General features: G+C 46.9%; 1 protein-coding gene across 2 annotated transcripts in view; it reads right to left on the reverse strand.

Moving 5' to 3' along the window:
• Positions 1 to 13,065, reverse strand: part of LOC139241016 (signal transducer and activator of transcription 1-like) — a 121,643-nt gene that overhangs the window by 10,048 nt on the left and 98,530 nt on the right. For both annotated transcript variants that reach the window (XM_070869713.1, XM_070869710.1), the window contains exons 16-20: positions 9,310 to 9,408; positions 4,992 to 5,127; positions 2,464 to 2,516; positions 1,587 to 1,681; positions 274 to 413 (exon numbers count right to left, since the gene is read on the reverse strand). In XM_070869713.1, coding sequence (XP_070725814.1) covers positions 274 to 413; positions 1,587 to 1,681; positions 2,464 to 2,516; positions 4,992 to 5,127; positions 9,310 to 9,408 — 523 coding nt within the window. The remainder of the gene's footprint in view (positions 1 to 273; positions 414 to 1,586; positions 1,682 to 2,463; positions 2,517 to 4,991; positions 5,128 to 9,309; positions 9,409 to 13,065) is intronic.

Consider the following 13,065-nt stretch of genomic DNA (forward strand, 5'->3'; position numbering starts at 1 on the left):
AAAAGTACTTGGATGTGCACTTGAAGTGCTGTAACCTACAGGGCTACGGACCGAGAACTGGAAAGTGGGATTAGGCTGGGTAGCTCTTGGTCGGCCGGTGCGGACACGATGGGCCGAGTGGCCTTCTTCCGTGTCGTGAATTTCTATGATTCTATTCTATGAAATGACCACCTCAGCAAAGGAACAACCCCTCCCCCATTTACCCCAGGGGACAAGAACCACCTCCCATTTCCTGTCCCACTCCCCAGGGTTTGTCAGTCAATCATTAGTTACCATTAACTAAATGCTCCACCCAGGAGAAAGTGATACCACCATCCTTGCAGCTCTCACTGAAGCGAAGCAGGAAGGTGCCTGTTGGCATCTTTTTCAACAAACTGCGCTCTTTCTTTTTGCTCAAAAATCCAATAATGTTCCTAGAAGACAAGATTGTACAAACCAACATCAGCCACTTTAAAACACATTTCTCACAGTCCTGTGGATCGGGTGGGAGAATGGGTAGGTCTGATGGTATTTTTACACCTTCATAGCTTTGTAAATGTATTGCAAGTTACCATGTATGAATTGCCCACTCAATATGATAAAATATATGGATCGTTTTCCACTGAACACACCTGTGAAATTCCAAGATAATTTGGGCTATTTAACCTGGGCAATAACCTGGTGCCACAGTAGGAAGGACTAAACTCTCGAGCACGGTTAAGTACTTTGACAGCACAATGCTCTCCTTTATTTAGACTGGTGGGATTGTCTGGACAACGAACATCCGCACAGGCAGCAAAACCTAACTCCAACTTGCCCAACAGCAGGGTATGCTGTGTAGGTCAGGCTAGTCTTCCCAGCCAAACATACCTTCCTACAAGACGGAGCGTTCCAGTTGAGACAGAACAGGTTCTTAAGAGGCAAAATTATTCCTGCGTCAGCTAAAGCTAAGATTGGAACACTTTTCCTCTAAATGGGAGCTCAATATTTGATTGTAACAGCAACCAAGTTATCAGACTTTGATGAACCTCTTTTTACCATCTCTTACCAAAATAAGTTATTCCACATTTTCCCCAGTTTGCATACTATGGCAAAGAGGGCAGATGGCTCAACATCACTAAATCCTTAGTGGATCAGCCTCTTGGGAGGTATACAAGCGGATCTCCCTGCTTTTCTTCCCTATATTCAGCCCTCTTTCCTGGGGAATAGCCTGGCCTCCACTTGCCACCTCCCTACAGCAACATGGGCGAGATCTGAAAACCAGAGCCTTTTAATAAACTCTATCTGCCTCAGGACCTGGACCATTGAACCAAATGTGTCAGATTTCCAACTTCTCACAGCTCTGCTTCACGAGGTCAGCGGAGCAGCACTGAACGTCACGTCGGGAGGTGCAAACATCTGCATCAGGGCTGCTTCAAATATAAAAACACAACAACACTGGTTCACATGTTAAGTGGCGAGACAACTACAGTGGAGGGCCCATTGACTTGTAGGTGTGCAAATATCTCTCTATAATGCTTCAAAGTATAAAAGGGATTCATTAATTAGCCTCTATTTTATCAAAGTGAAGAGAATAGTACACTGGAGGTGAACCTCAGCCACCTTACCCATCATTCCAGATATCTTCCAGGTATTTCTTAATAAGTTCGAGGATACCTTGCAACCAGAGCCAGAAGGAAAATGTCTGTTTTGGTAAATTCTCCTGTAATAAAACATTAAAAACAAATTCAATTTATTAAAAATGATCAATTAATTTGCCAGTAAGCACAATGCTTGGATCAGGATCCTTGCGTAACAAATTAAATGGCACATAGAATACAACCATAGAATCAGACAGCACAAGAGGAAGTCATTCAGCCCATCGAGCCTGTGCCGGCTCCGTGAAAGAGCAATCCAATCAGACCCACTCACCCCTGCTCTTTCTCCATAGCCCCGCATATTCTATGCTCAGTTTTATCCAGATGCCACTGTACTGTAAATTGAACGGCAACATTATCCGGTCTGTAGAAGTTGTAGTTAATGCTTTTCAATTTATTTATATTTGCAGCTTTTGGGGGAAGGGAGGAGCAACCCTTCCCAAGTTTGATTCCTTAAAGGGGAAGCAGCATATAGGAAAGTAGACCTTTTACCATATAAATGTTCCTTTATTGTTAGTGTTGGCAACTTTAATGATTACAAGTTTTTACCAGGTCACTGAGTAACACCATTTAATTTGAGGACATCACAGTGTTAATATCAATTCTGAGGAAGCAAGTATGAAAAATTTGCTGCTTAATGCACTAAAAGCACTCGATTTGTTGAAGTGTTGCAAGAAAGCTTTGCCTTGTAATAATGCACAGCACAGGGAATCTTGGAGGGGCAGAAAGAGAAGGAGAAATCCAAGTTTACCCAGCCTTAATGAACATGGACTTTGGAGAACAGGTGCTGTCCACTTTAGGTACAAGCAGTTTAGAGATAGGTACAGGAAGAGCTGGCATCACTAACCTTGGAAAACTTTGCCCATGTAATGCAACAGTCTGCATAGTTCTGTTGAACCCCTAAACAATGCAAGGAGAAAACACAGATATCAAACTGGTAACAGAATGGAACCTTTCCTTGAACCTGCTGAATTAGGATATATTTTGTGCTTTTAACTCAAGTGTCATTATATCATAGAATCGTCTGGCATAGGAGGAGGCCATTGGGCCCATCGAGCCTGTGCTGTTCTGGCTCTTTAAGAGCGATTCAATTAGTCCCACTGCCCCCTGCCCCATATCCCTGCAAATTTTTCCCCGTCAAATATTTATCCAATTCCCGGTTTGAAAGTCACTATTGAATCTGCTCCCACCGCCCTTTCAGGCAGCGTGTTCCCGATCACAACAACTCGCAACATTCTCCCCATCTCCCTCTGGCTCTTTTTCAAATTATTTTAAATCTGTGTCCTCTAGTTACCGACCCTCCTGCCAGTGGAAGCAGTTTCTCCTTAATTACTCTACCAAAACCCTTCATGATTTTGAACACCTCTATTAAATCTTCTCTTAATATGGAGAACAACCCCAGCTTCTCCAGTCTCTCCACATAACTGAAGGCCCTCATCCCACTCCTCTGCACTTAGTCTTGATTAAACATTAACCCTCTAGCAACAAAAGGCCTTCATGAAGGATGTGGGATAGGTGAAAAAAAGTATCTTGTACACATCCATAACAACTGAAGCATCTAATGATAGGTCCAGAACATGTAACTACTCTGTTGGACAGAACATCAGATGATGGCTTCACCATCGGAACAGCTTTGAAAGGAAATCAAAATTAGGAATTGAAAGATTCTTCGCATCTATTCGAGTTACAATCCTTCCGAGCAACTCTCCAATTTACTGCCACAATCACTTAAAACAGACCTATACTTAAATAAAAATATTTCCCAATTTGTCATCAAGTCAGGGATCTTCAGCAATCAAGTAATTCCATTCCCACAGTTAGACTAGCAACATTCAGCTTAAATTAAAAAAATATTTTAACAGAAAAATATTAATGGGGAAATATTTTCTACATGAAAATACCATGCCACATTTTACACAATACGAGACAATGTAAAGATCTAAATTGTACAAGATTCGATTGAGCATTCTATCCCACAGCATCTAGACCAATCCTGGATGCTGATCAGGAAGCAATCCTCGTCAGGAAATGTCCACATATTTTCTTCTTGTATTAGTGGTTCCCTAAAAATGGCACTAATGCTGATTCTTACCCAGTGTCACCCTATTGGTCCATCAAAATAGGCCAATACAGTTAGAAGTGACTTTTCCCCTAATCAGGTGCTTCTTAATCAGCATCCAGGAATGGTCTGGACACTGACATTAAAGGGTTTCAATAAAGCCACTTCCTGAAATGCCTGTAACAAATGTCCAACTCACTCTGGTCTTCACTGACCGACACTGGATCCTGCTGTAACACATCACATTTAAAATCTTCAACCTAGTGTTTAAATCCTTTCATAGCCTCACCCCCTCCCCATCTCGGTAACATCCTCCAGCCCTACAACCACCACCCCCCACTTCAAAACTCTTGCTCCTCCAATTCTGGTCTCTTGTAATGCCCTCCCCTTCACCCCACTATTGGCAGCCTTCAGCCACTTCGACCCCATATTCTGCAATTCTCTGTCTAAACCCCATCTGTCTCTCCAGCTTCCTCTCCTTCAAGATCCTGCTTAAAAGACATCTCTGACCAAGCTAATGGTCTCCCCTCTTAATATCTCCTTCTTCGACTTGGCATCCATTTTTTTTGTATGACACTTCTAAAGTAAATGGAACATTTAACGGTGTTTGTATTTTTTCTTAAGTGCTAACAGGAAGTATTTCTAAAGTCACTTAGGAAGACTGGTTGATAAACAAAAGTAAAACCAGGTTGCGGGGGTGGGGGGGCGCTATGAGAGGGTTCCATAGCAGGAGCCAAATTAACATCTAAAAAAAATTCATTCTCAGGATGTGGATATCGCTGGCAAGTCCTGCATTTATTGACCATCCCTAGTTGCTCTGCAGAAGTCGTGGTAAGCAATGTTCCCGTTTAGCTACGCAGTTGACTGAAGCTTCCGCGCAGGCCGCTTGCTCAATGGAGAAAAACACACATGCGCAGAAGTTTAAAGGGGCCGCACACCGAAAAAAAATTACAAGGATCATTGGTGGTGAGCCACCTTCTTGAAAGCGGTTTGATAGAACAGAGTGGCTCGCTAGGCCACTTCAGAGGGCAGTTAAGATTCAACCACACTGGGGTCGGACTGGAGTCACATATAGGTCAGACATTAGTGAACCAGTTGGGTTTCTACGACAATCCAACAGCATTCCTGGTCACTTTTACTTTTTATCTCCAGATTTTTTTTTAAAACCGAATTCAAATTCTCAAATGGTCAGTGTTAGATTTGAACTCTCATTCGTTGGATTACTAGTCCAGTAACATAACCACCCACAGTACCTCTTGTCTGAAGAAAGTTAACAACCCTACACAGCACAATGGGCTGCAGCTGAAGATACTCACCAAATAACTTTTCTGCCAACATGTTGAGCTGGTTGGGGTCCAAGTGTCTCTTGGTGTTTGAAGAAAACTGCCAGCTCAGTGCCTCTGAAAGCTGGCTCCATTGTGCCACGGGAGGGTTGGAAAAGAACAACAAATTCTGGGGGGGGGGGGGGGGGGGGAGGGGATGAGAGAGGGAGAGAGAACTAATTTTACTCTCCAAATTCTTCATATTGCAAAAGGTTTAGATAGTATTCAGAAACATGATATTAGTACCTACCAACCTTAACAACAATAAAACCAGGAACATCTTGCTACAATAAGTGAGCTTCTCTCTGCTGCATTACATAAGAATTAGGAGCAGGAGTGGGCCATTCGGCCCCTCGAGCCTGCTCTGCCATGCAATAAGATCACGGCTGATCTTCGACCTCAACTCCACTTTCCTGCACTTTCCCCATATCCCTCGATTCTCTTAGTGGCCCAAAATTTAGCGATCTCAGCCTTGAATATACTCAGCAACCGAGCCTCCACAGCCCTCTGAGGTTGCCACTTGTCTGGTTTTGATATTGAATCGCTCATTACTCTCTCTACACTTTCCTTGCCCTGTAAGTAAATGGGTCGCACCAGCTCAGAGTAAGTATATGGGTATTAGATGGCACAAAGAACAAACACAGCACACATCATGTGGAAAGGCACTAAGTGAAGACTATAAATTAATACAGGAAATGGTTTGAAGAGAGTGGCATTCAGGAGGCTCATTAGTGAAATAACTCATCCAGATTTTTGGTTAGATTTATGAAGTTTACTGTGAGCAGATGGATTTGCTTTACATAAGATGATATCTAGGAACCGTCCCTGGGAAATAAAGTCAGTCATCCCTAACTGTGGTGATTTATGGTTGCAGGGTATTCATGGAGTCTGATCCAGCATAAAATCTGGCTCAGAGTTAAGCTCCAAATATTGCCTCAGAACATGAGGAATTTCTGTTTTAGGAGCAGGAGTCGGCCATTCAATCAGATCATGGCTGATCTGTAACTCAACTCCATTTACCCGCATTGCTCCATATCCCTTGATCCCCTTACCCAACAACAATCTGTCAATCTCAGTGTTGACACTTTCAATTGACCCCCGGCCTCCACAGCTTTTTGGGGGTGGGGGTGGGGAGAGAGTTCCAGATTCCCACTGCCCTTTGTGTGAAGAAGTGCTTCCTGACATCACCGCTGAACAGCCTGGCTCTAATCTTAAGGTTCTGCCCTCTTGTTCTGGACTTCCCCCACCAGAGGAAACAGTTTCTCTGTATCTACGCTATCGAATCCTTTAATCACCTTAAACACCTCAATCAGATCAGCCCTTAATCTTCAATAGTGAAGGGAATACAAGCCAAAGTTTTGGATTCCCCAGTGATAAAACCGGAAGATTGTCAGTGTGGAGTGATGCGGACACAGGTCAGCTGTGTTCACAAAGGGGATGTTCACAGGAACCAACTCGGGAGCTGGCCATCCTAGACTGGGTTTTGTGGAATGAGAGAGAATTAATCAGCAATCTTGTTGTGTGAGGCCCCTTGGGGAAGAGTGACCATAATATGGTAGAATTCTTTATTAAGATGGAGAGTGACACAGTTAATTCAGAGACTAGGGTCCTGAACTTAAAGAAAGGTAACTTCGATGGTATGAGATGTGAATTGGCTGGAATAGACTGGTGAATGATACTTAAAGGGTTGACGGTGGATAGGCAATGGCAGACATTTAAAGATCACATGGATGAACTTCAACAATTGCACATCTCTGTCTGGCGTAAAAATAAAACGGGGAAGGTGGCTCAACCGTGGCTAACAAGGGAAATTAAGGATAGTGTTAAATCCAAGGAAGAGGCATATAAATTGGTCAGAAAAAGCAGCAAACCTGAGGACTGGGAGAAATTTAGAATTCAGCAGAGGAGGACAAGGGGTTTAATCAGGAGGGGGAAAATAGAGTATGAGAGTAAGCTTGCAGGGAACATAAAAACTGACCTCAAAAGTTTCTATAGATATGTGAAGAGAAAAAGATTAGTGAAGACAAATGTAGGTCCCTTGCAGTCAGAATCAGGTGAATTTATAATGAGGAACAAAGAAATGGCAGACCAATTGAACAAATACTTTGGTTCTGTCTTCATGAAGGAAGACACAAATAACCTTCCGGAAATACTAGGGGACCGAGGGTCTAGTGAGGAGGAGGAACTGAAGGAAATCCTTATTAGTCAGGAAATTGTGTTAGGGAAATTGATGGGATTGAAGGCCGATAAATCCCCAGGGTCTGATAGTCTGCATCCCAGAGTACTTAAGGAAGTGGCCCTAGAAATAGTGGGATGCATTGGTGGTCATTTTCCAACATTCTATAGACTCTGGATCAGTTCCTATGGATTGGAGGGTAACTAATGTAACACCACTTTTTTAAAAAAAAGGAGAGAGAAAACACGGAATTATAGACCGGTTAGCCTGACATTGGTAGTGGGGAAAATGTTGGAATCAATAATTAAAGATGTAATAGCACGCATTTGGAAAGCAGTGACAGGATCAGTCCAAGTCAGCATGGATTTATGAAAGGGAAATCATGCTTGACAAATCTGCTAGAATTTTTTGAGGATGTAACTAGTAGAGTGGACAAGGGAGAACCAGTGGATGTGGTGTATTTGGACTTTCAAAAGGCTTTTGACAAGGTCCCACACAAGAAATTGGTGTGCAAAATTAAAGCACATGGTATTGGGGGTAATGTATTGACGTGGATAGAGAACTGGTTGGCAGACAGGAAGCAAAGAGTAGGAATAAGCGGGTCCTTTTCAGAATGGCAGGCAGTGACTAGTGGGGTACCGCAAGGTTCAGTGCTGGGACCCCAGCTATTTACAATATACATTAATGATTTAGATGAAGGAATTGAATGTAATATCTCCAAGTTTGCAGATGACACTAAGCTGGGTGGAAGTGTGAGCTGTGAGGAGGATGCTAAGAGGCTGCAGGGTGACTTGGACAGGTTAGGTGACTGGGCAAATGCATAGCAGATGCTGTATAATGTAGATAAATGTGAGGTTATCCACTTTGGTGGCAAAAACACGAAGGCAGAATATTATCTGAATTGTGACAGATTCGGAAAGGGGGAGGTGCATCGAGACCTGGGTGTCATGGTACATCAGTCATTGAAAGTTGGCATGCAGGTACAGCAGGCGGTGAAGAAGGCAAATGGCATGTTGGCTTTCATAGCGAGAGGATTTGAGTATAGGAGCAGGGAGGTCTTACTGCAGTTGTACAGGGCCTTGGTGAGGCCACACCTGGAATAGTGTGTTCAGTTTTGGTCTCCTATTCTGAGGAAGGACATTCTTGCTATTGAAGGAGTGCAGCGAAGGTTCACCAGACTGATTCCCGGGATGGCAGGACTGACATATGAAGAAAGACTGGATCGCCTAGGCTTATATTCACTGGAATTTAGAAGAATGAGAGGGGATCTCATAGAAACATATAAAATTCTGAGGGGATTGGACAGGTTAGATGCAGGAAGAATGTTCCCGATGTGGGGAAGTCCAGAACCAGGGAACATAGTCGAAGGATAAGGGGTAAGCCATTTAGGACCGAGATGAGGAGAAACTTCTTCACTCAGAGAATTGTGAACCTGTGGAATTCTGTACCACAGAAAGTTGTTGAGGCCAGTTCGTTCGATATATTCAAAAGGGAGTTAGATGTGGCCCTTACGGCTAAAGGGATCAAGGGATATGGAAAGAAAGCAGGAATGGGGTACTGAAGTTGCATGATCAGCCATATAGAATGGTGGTGCAGGCTCGAAGGGCCAAGTGGCCTACTCCTGCACCTATTTTCTATGTTTTCTTTCCCCTCTTCCATTTAGGGACTATTCGTTGTTTACAGACTGCGCGTGCATGGGTTTTTTTGGTCTGTTTTTTTATTTTAAAAAAAGCTTCTTCAGCAATCCAGAAACAGGAAACACATGGAGCAATGCCAAATCAAAGAGCACAGCAGGAACCTCGGAGACTTGCCCTCGCAACTTCCTGCAGGGAATAAATGGTTTGGTGTCTACAAAAGTAGCCCGACAAACATATTGTTTACCTGCTCTCGGGAGATCACTCAAAATAAAGCCTGCCATAGAACAAAGGCAAATACTTCACATCCAAAGTGCACCCGGTGGCCACTTCTTCTGCTTTAAGCTACTACTTACTCTTGTTCATTCATACAATCAGTACAGGATGCTGCAGACTTCAATATCCTGTACAGCTCCTGTGCAGAAGGGGATTGAGAACCACTTCCAGTAGTTAATTGCTCCCCCCTCTGCCTTGGCCGAGAAAGTTTCCTATAGATCCTTACCTTTGGGTCGCTGGAGAGCATATTGTACCAAACCACTGAAGCCCAGCCACTAAGGAGCTGGCTGACATTTGAGATGACGACAACAGGTAAAGTGCAAGTCTGTCAAAAACAAAAAAGGGGTCAGATCTTAGTGTGATTACAGCGAGAAAATAAAATTAAGGACTCTTTAAACCAATACTGCAATATCATAAGAAAAATAAACATGCGCGCATTTATATGGCGCCTTTCACAACCTCAGGACATCCCAAAGCGTGTTCGAAGCAATGAAGCACTTTTTGAAATGTAGTCATTGTAACGTAGGAAATGCGGCAGCCGATTCAGCACAGCAAGCTCCCACAGACAGCAATGTGATAATGTTTTAGTGATGAAGGTTGAGAGATAAATATTGACTGGGGATAACTCCCAAGCTCTTCTTCGAAATAGTGCCATGACATCTTTTACTTTCACCCAAGGGGGCAGACGGGGCCTTGGTTTAACATCTCATCCGACAGTGCGGTACTCCCTCAGTACTGCCCCTGCAACAGCACAGCGCTCCCTCAGTACTGCCCCTCCGACAGTGCGGCACTCCCTCAGTACTGCCCTGGAGTACTAGCCTAGATCTTGTGATAAATTGAGAGAGAGAGAGAGAGAGAGAGAGAGAGAGAGAGAGAGAGAGAGAGAGAGAGAGAGAGAGAGAGAGAAATGGGGGGGGGGGGGGAGGAGGAGGAGGAAGAGAGAAATGGGGGGGGGGGGGAAGAGAAATGGGGGGGGGGGGAAGAGAAATGGGGGTGGGGAAGAGAAATGGGGGGGGGAAGAGAAATGGGGGGGGGAAGAGAAATGGGGGGGGGAAGAGAAATGGGGGGGGGAAGAGAAATGGGGGGGGGAAGAGAAATGGGGGGGGGAAGAGAAATGGGGGGGGGAAGAGAAATGGGGGGGGGAAGAGAAATGGGGGGGGGGAAGAGAAATGGGGGGGGGGGAAGAGAAATGGGGGGGGGGGAAGAGAAATGGGGGGGGGGGGAAGAGAAATGGGGGGGGGGAAAGAGAAATGGGGGGGGGGGGGGAAGAGAAATGGGGGGGGGGGAAGAGAAATGGGGGGGGGGGAAGAGAAATGGGGGGGGGGGAAGAGAAATGGGGGGGGAAGAGAAATGGGGGGGGGGGAAGAGAAATGGGGGGGGGGGAAGAGAAATGGGGGGGGGGGAAGAGAAATGGGGGGGGGGAAGAGAAATGGGGGGGGGGAAGAGAAATGGGGGGGGGGGGAAGAGAAATGGGGGGGGGGGGAAGAGAAATGGGGGGGGGGGGAAGAGAGAGAGAGAGAACGAGAGCGAACGAGAGCGAGAGCGAGAGCGAACGAGAGAGCGAACGAGAGCGAAAGCGAACGAGAGCGAGAGCGAACGAGAACGAACGAGAACGAACGAGAGCGAGAACGAGAACGAACGAGAGCGAGAACGAACGAGAGCGAACGAGAACGAGAACGAACGAGAGCGAGAACGAACGAGAACGAACGAGAGCGAGAGCGAACGAGAACGAACGAGAGCGAGAACGAACGAGAACGAACGAGAGCGAGAGCGAACGAGAACGAACGAGAGCGAGAGCGAACGAGAACGAAAGCGAACGAGAACGAACGAGAGCGAGAACGAACGAGAGCGAACGAGAACGAGAGCGAACGAGAACGAGAACGAGAACGAACGAGAGCGAACGAGAGCGAGAACGAACGAGAACGAACGAGAGCGAGAACGAACGAGAACGAACGAGAGCGAGAACGAACGAGAACGAACGAGAGCGAGAACGAACGAGAGCGAGAACGAACGAGAGCGAGAGCGAACGAGAACGAACGAGAACGAGAACGAACGAGAGCGAGAGCGAACGAGAGCGAGAACGAACGAGAACGAACGAGAGCGAGAACGAACGAGAACGAACGAGAGCGAGAGCGAACGAGAACGAACGAGAGCGAGAACGAACGAGAACGAACGAGAGCGAGAGCGAACGAGAACGAACGAGAGCGAGAGCGAACGAGAACGAACGAGAGCGAGAGCGAACGAGAACGAACGCGAACGAGAACGAACGAGAGCGAACGAGAACGAACGAGAGCGCGAACGAACGAGAGCGAACGAGAGCGAGAACGAACGAGAGCGAGAACGAACGAGAACGAACGAGAGCGAGAACGAACGAGAACGAACGAGAACGAACGAGAGCGAGAACGAACGAGAACGAACGAGAGCGAGAGCGAACGAGAGCGAGAACGAACGAGAACGAACGAGAGCGAGAACGAACGAGAACGAACGAGAACGAACGAGAACGAACGAGAGCGAGAACGAACGAGAACGAACGAGAGCGAGAGCGAACGAGAACGAACGAGAGCGAGAGCGAACGAGAACGAACGAGAGCGAGAGCGAACGAGAGCGAGAGCGAACGAGAGCGAGAGCGAACGAGAGCGAAAGCGAAAGCGAACGAGAGCGAACGAGAACGAACACGAGAACGAGAACGAACGCGAGAACGAACGAGAACGAGAGCGAACGAGAACGAGAGCGAACGAGAGCGAACGAGAACGAACGAGAACGAACGCGAGAACGAACGAGAACGAGAGCGAACGAGAACGAGAGCGAACGAGAACGAACACGAGAACGAGAACGAACGCGAGAACGAACGAGAACGAGAGCGAACGAGAACGAGAGCGAACGAGAACGAACACGAGAACGAGAACGAACGCGAGAACGAACGAGAACGAGAGCGAACGAGAACGAGAGCGAACGAGAGCGAACGAGAGCGAACGAGAGCGAACGAGAGCGAACGAGAGCGAGAGCGAACGAGAGCGAACGAGAGCGAACGAGAGCGAACGAGAACGAGAGCGAACGAGAGCGAACGAGAGCGAACGAGAGCGAACGAGAACGAGAGCGAACGAGAACGAACGAGAGCGAGAGCGAGAGCGAACGAGAGCGAGAGCGAACGAGAGCGAAAGCGAAAGCGAACGAGAGCGAACGAGAACGAACACGAGAACGAGAACGAACGCGAGAACGAACGAGAACGAGAGCGAACGAGAACGAGAGCGAACGAGAGCGAACGAGAGCGAACGAGAGCGAACGAGAGCGAACGAGAGCGAACGAGAGCGAACGAGAACGAGAGCGAACGAGAACGAGAGCGAACGAGAACGAGAGCGAACGAGAACGAGAGCGAACGAGAGCGAACGAGAACGAACGAGAACGAACGAGAACGAACGAGAACGAGAGCGAACGAGAACGAACGAGAACGAACGAGAACGAGAGCGAACGAGAGCGAACGAGAACGAGAACGAGAGCGAACGAGAACGAACACGAGAACGAGAACGAACGCGAGAACGAACGAGAACGAGAGCGAACGAGAACGAGAGCGAACGAGAGCGAACGAGAGCGAACGAGAGCGAACGAGAGCGAACGAGAGCGAACGAGAGCGAACGAGAGCGAACGAGAGCGAACGAGAGCGAACGAGAGCGAACGAGAGCGAACGAGAACGAGAGCGAACGAGAACGAGAGCGAACGAGAACGAGAGCGAACGAGAACGAGAGCGAACGAGAACGAGAGCGAACGAGAGCGAACGAGAACGAACGAGAACGAACGAGAACGAACGAGAACGAGAGCGAACGAGAACGAACGAGAACGAACGAGAACGAACGAGAACGAGAGCGAACGAGAGCGAACGAGAACGAGAACGAGAGCGAACGAGAACGAGAGCGAACGAGAACGAGAGCGAACGAGAACGAGAGCGAACGAGAGCGAGAACGAACGAGAGCGAACGAGAACGAGA

Source organism: Pristiophorus japonicus, chromosome X (assembly GCF_044704955.1).
Source record: "Pristiophorus japonicus isolate sPriJap1 chromosome X, sPriJap1.hap1, whole genome shotgun sequence".
Classification (NCBI taxonomy): Eukaryota; Metazoa; Chordata; class Chondrichthyes; family Pristiophoridae; genus Pristiophorus; species Pristiophorus japonicus.